Consider the following 5,854-nt stretch of genomic DNA (forward strand, 5'->3'; position numbering starts at 1 on the left):
GTATATTTAAGTTTTAGTCTCACAGACAAACAGTAAGTAAAACATGCACCGCAGCATAAATAGACAGCAATTTTTATGCATTAATCACTGCTGTATGTGTTTCTCTCATCTGTTGCCCCATAATTGGAGGCACCATGCACCATGTATCTTAGAGGATGTAATCTTAAAGGATGTAGTAAGTAACAGAGATAAGGAGCTAATGAAGTTCTCCAGACTCCTGTTACATGTTACCCAAGATGATTAACTTTCTTTGTCTATAATATGTATAAAAGTCCCTCAAAAAATCACTACAAGGAGGCAGATATAGGAATTTCCTCACACCCTCCGAATGGCATAAACCTTCTTTTCCTCCACAGCCCATTAGGTGTATCTGTGCATTTAGCTACACTGAGCTATGAAACCATAGTTGGGGGTGGGGTGGGATGGGGAGAACATCTTTACTAGAATAATTTTTTAAAAATGCATGAAACTACACAACACAGTGAATCCTAAACCATGGGCTATAGTTAGTAGCACAATTGGAAAAATCTGCTTTGAACAATTTAACAAATATATCACACCAATGTGCTAATAATTGAGTGGGTATATGAATCCTGAAATATATGTATGATTGTTCTGTAAGCCCACAGCTTCTCTAATTAAACAAAAATACAATGAGAAGTGCTTTTGGGAAAATTAAATAAAATAAGATAAGATAAACAAAAAAATGAGCAAAATAATGAATTGCAGTTAGTTAATGTCATACTGCAATGTGCTTGACCGATGTATACAATGTGCTGCTACTATTGTAGCATTACATTATCTCAGTGCAAACATATTATATGAAAATAGATTAACATTGCATAGATACAGACTGATAATTATGTTGAGCAGTGAACAAAAAATTCTGAATTCTATCTTAGACTTCTTTTGATTTTTAATTTAAGCACTTAATTGACAATAGTTCACTTCTCAATACCACATGATTTAAATGCTTCCCTCATCAAAGTTTAAACTAGTAATATCAGAATCACATTAATTCACTGGATATGTGTTTTTAAATTATTGTCCTTTTCAAGGACAAATATTTCTGTTCACATTTGGTTTTAAATGATTATTTTTTTATTCTGATAAATAAAACAGCTTTCTGAAAGCCTATAGGGAAGTGTTTTGAATTTCTGGAAATCTGTCAATGTCCATGGATTTCAACCTCTTTGGCATCCCTGGGGTCAGCCTATGTAACCTGGGCATATTAATAAGATAGCGTTTTTAGCAAAAAATGATGAAAAGCCACACCCCCTCCCTGTCAACATGGAACACCCTAGATACTGACATAAGGGATTCATATGCAGCCAGATTAGAAGATCTTCATCCCTCTTAATCAGTGCCTTAGGATGATGTAGCTCAGAGGGGGCTGACATCCAGCCTGCTGGGAGCATCATCCTTATCTTATGTGAGTAGGGCATCCTAACCTTTTATGAAATTTAGGATTTTGCTTGTAAATATTAACTCCAGAAAATGCATGGTTATGGTATTCCTTCTATTTTTTCTGAATTAAATCCCCTTTGTTATCCATCCCATACCCTGAAGAACTAAAACTTATGTTAGCTGACACAGCCACCAGGTCAACATGGTAAACTTAGTAAAATAAATGATTCAACTGTTCCTAATTTTTTTTTTAACAGAAGAGACAGATTAATAGTCTGAGAGATCTAGGGATAAACATTTATTGTTTTAATCTTAGGCTTTGTGAACAGGATGAGAAAAATAAAATAAAGGCTACTTATGATAGTGTAAATTTGATTGAAATATGTTGATCAGCAAAAAGGAGGGTATGCAATTTTGCCTTGTTAGCATCTCTGAAGCTATAAGTAAGCTATTTAAAGTAAATTCATAACAATTTCAGTATCAATCTATGAAAAAGACTTTGGGTAAGAAGAAAATATAATTGGGAAATCTCTAGTTTTCTGAAGCCATAGTGGAGAAAGTAAAAGAAAAACTTTATTTTTCAGATGAGTAAAATCCTGTTCCTACACTAATCAAATTTAAGTTTTTGCTCTTTCTTTGAATGTCATTGTAGATACTTTATTTGCAAGTTCTTTTGTTTTTCACATTTTTAATTTGAGCTATATATTGCCTATGTAGTGAAATTGTTAGAATTTATCCCAGAGAATATTCTTTTTATAGATTTACAAAACTTTTAATTAGTTTCAAATAGTCTCACTTCTGTAATGTGAAAATAATCAAGAATTTTTAATAAAAAATTAACATTGTCACAGGTTAGAGAAATATAATTTCTTACTGCACATTTGATTTAATTGTTACATGTAACAGAATTTTCCTTCAAATAGTTAAAAACTATAGCATGCTGAATAATAAGTAATTAATTTTATACATTTACATCTCCTAAAAGTGATAGATGTCATCCTGAACTCCACTGAAAAATTAAATTAATGATTTTCAAATGAAAAAATAATGTTTATGTGTAGAAATTTCATAAAAAGAAAATGTTTTCCATAAACTAAAAAGTAATTGAAATTGCTGAAAAATACATAAACTTCTTTTGTATATTTACACAAATTTTAGCTCAATTTACTATAAAAACTTATGCTGTCTGCTTATCTTATCAAAATATGAAAAAATCTAACATTTTTTATCCAAAACCCCATTAAATTGATACTTAAATATCCGTTTGAAAAGGAGTGTTGTCTGAATAAAGAATTGGATGTGAAACTTACTGCAGTGCACTTTCTCACTCATCATATATTCTAACATTTTAATCAACTATAGGGTAGATTTTTCTCAGACACAATTTACATATACATTAGCAAAAAATAAAGAAAACTGTACTGCTATGAAGTTATAGATTAAATTTTAAATAGATTAAAAATTCTATTATCTTTTGATAGTGAAGTAGGTGAAAATAATGGAAAAACAGAAGACTTCACATGTATTAGGTGTCCTTGAAGTCCTTCAGGAAAATGATAATAAGAGCTATCATTAAGAATTGCATAGTTAATAGGTATAGAGGGTGCATTTTAGAGATACGAGGTTGTGCAGATCTCAAATACACGGCAAATATATGAATATATTTAGCAAGGTGGAAGCATACTTCCATGATGTCTAACTTTTAAACAACCTACTAAAACTCTCAGACAGAGTGCTGTCATACAATAATAAAGCTCAAATATGGAGCTATGGATTTAATCGGAGAATGCCTTCTTTCACAGTCATAGTAGACATTCGGGTTTAAGATGGTTGTGTATGGTTGGGGAAAAGGGAATGTTCATGAAAGAGATGGACTCCTTCTGCCATGTAGCTTCATTGAATTAGAATATTTCCAAGAGCATATCCTTGACATTTAGTTATAATCACTGTATCTGCAGCTATGGTCATTTTTAGTTAAAGGCCATTTGTAATAAAAATAGTTTTATTCTTTTGGGAATGAGGAAGAAATTAAGTTATCTCTATGGCCAGGTGAAGAAATAGGGATTTTTTTATTTGTCTAAACTTTACCTATTGAAGTATGCATTTGTGTGACTGTGAAGAGAAATAGTCTCACAGCAAAGCAAATGTGTACATTTAATGAAAGTGTGCAACGAATATACTAACATAGTCTTTCACTGTGGGAAAGAATTCTAGGAACATCATGTTTGTTTTCAGTGTATAACTCTGAAATCAAACCAAACTTACAAACATTTCCAAGCTAAGTTTTATTTCCATTTCCAGGCCCTAAATCTGAAAAAAACAAGTCCTCCCTTTTGAAAGAAAAATGGCCTTGCAGGATTGATCCCTGTTTGGAAAAATTTTGAAGTTTTGGTAATATTCAATGTTTTTGAGGATGTATAGATGTGTAACTCAATTGTCAAGTACCTAGCTTTTATGTACTTGAAAATATTGGAGTAATTTATTTCTAAGAAAATTAGCTATAAATAAGCAAGACAAGCAAAAATATGCTAGTAATTCATGGAATCATTTTTCTCCTCTCCGTTTGTTTTGGTATCTGATGGGGCTACATCACAGTTACATAGTCCTGAGTTTAACAAGAATTTTATTGTTTTTATTCCTTGTATAATTTAATCAATGTAATGCTGAAAAGTACTTCTCATGGAAATCTTGGACATATAAAAAATTTAGCAAATAGCAAATGAAGGATGTGATATCAGTTTCATCATATTCATACTAGTGATTGGCCAAGACATACGTAATTCCAAAGGAGAAATTCAAGGTCTGAAAACTCCCTTTTTAAAATTTCTTTATCATGGTAATATGTAATCAATGCAAATTCCCCCCTTTTAATGACACTGATGGGTACAATTCTGTGACATTAATTATATTCACAATTTTGTGCTACCACAACCACCATCCAATACCAAAATTTTTCATTACTCTAAACAAACATTTTTGAACCCTTTATGAATACACTCCACTATGTAAACTGTCTTAATTACTTTTTCTGATAAAGAGTCTTAATTATTTTTCTATTCATAGGGTCACTCATGTTAAATCATGGAAAATGGAAACCACACATCAGATTTTATTCTTCTAGGACTCTTTAACCAAACAGGAGCCCACCTCTTCCTGTTTGTGATGATGCTGACAATTGTCTTCAATTCCCTGCTAGGAAATGCCCTCATGATCTTCCTGATTCACCAGGACCGCTGCCTTCACACATCCATGTACTTTCTACTAAGCCAACTCTCCCTCATGGACATGATGCTGGTTTTCACAATTGTACCAAAAATGGCTGCTGACTACTTGATTGGAAATAAGTTCATCTCCCTTGTTGGCTGTGAGTTACAGATCTTCCTCTTCCTCACACTGGGTGGTGGAGAGTGCTTACTCCTGGCAGCCATGTCCTATGACCGCTATGTTGCTGTACGTCACCCTCTGCGATATCCCATCCTCATGAGCTGGCAATTGTGCCTGAGAATGATTTTGGGATCTTGGTTTCTGGGAGCAGCTGATGGGCTTATGCAGGCTGCTGCTACCCTGAGCTTCCCATTTTGCAAATCATGTGAGATTGATCATTTCTTCTGTGAGGCACCCACACTGTTGCGCCTGGCTTGTGCTGACACATCTGTCTTTGAGTATGCCATGTACATCTGCTGTGTGTTAATGCTTCTGGTCCCAATTTCCTTGATCCTAACTTCCTACAGTCTCATCCTAGCTGCTGTTCTCCACATGCAATCTACAGAAGCCCGCAAGAAGGCTTTTGCCACCTGCTCATCACATTTGGCTGTGGTGGGACTCTTTTATGGAGCTGCCATTTTTATTTACATGAGACCAAAATCCTACAGGTCAGCTAACCATGATAAGATTGTGTCCGCTTTTTACACTATCATCACCCCTGCTTTGAACCCCCTCATCTACAGTCTGAGGAACAATGAGGTCAAGGATGCCTTATGGAAGAGTATGCGTCAGTGTAGTGCCTTAATTCATGAGTAAGATGGATTTGTCCCAATTTCTAAGCTATCCATAGTGATTGTGTGTGATTTCCTAGGCTGAATGCATAACCTTGTGCATATTTATATCTACATGTTACTTATCTATCTTTTTGAAATATGTATCAATCTTCTAACTTTGGTCTTAGTTGCTAAATGGCATCATCAAATCAAATTGTGGAAGAGTTCACATGTGTGAATCATACCCACTTTGAAAAATATTCAACATAATATATCTCAGTAAATACTTCTTCAAAGAATTAACTAAGTAGTCAAGCACTTTTGAGGTTTAATTGCTGAAATTTTTTATATTGAGGTATAATTTACCCTCATAAATATTTTCACATCAGAAACATTGTGTTAACTAGTCTTGAGAACTGCATATACTCTCGTAACTCACATCTACTATCAAAAGACAAATTTCTCTTCCC

At 33.7% G+C, this 5,854-nt stretch overlaps 1 protein-coding gene across 1 annotated transcript; it reads left to right on the forward strand.

The window, feature by feature from the left end:
• The first annotated feature begins 4,488 nt into the window (after positions 1-4,488).
• On the forward strand, positions 4,489-5,427 carry LOC119524651 (olfactory receptor 2T8-like). Its single transcript, XM_037823348.1, has one exon. The coding sequence runs from the start codon at positions 4,489-4,491 to the stop codon at positions 5,425-5,427; it is 939 nt and encodes a 312-aa protein (XP_037679276.1).
• Positions 5,428-5,854: the final 427 nt, after the last annotated feature.

Source organism: Choloepus didactylus, assembly GCF_015220235.1.
Source record: "Choloepus didactylus isolate mChoDid1 chromosome 11 unlocalized genomic scaffold, mChoDid1.pri SUPER_11_unloc3, whole genome shotgun sequence".
In the NCBI taxonomy this organism is placed as follows: Eukaryota; Metazoa; Chordata; class Mammalia; order Pilosa; family Megalonychidae; genus Choloepus; species Choloepus didactylus.

Coding starts and splice junctions, on each gene's coding strand:
- LOC119524651 (XM_037823348.1), top strand. CDS start 4,489: ATGGAAAATGGAAACCACACATCAGATTTTATTCTTCTAGGACTCTTT.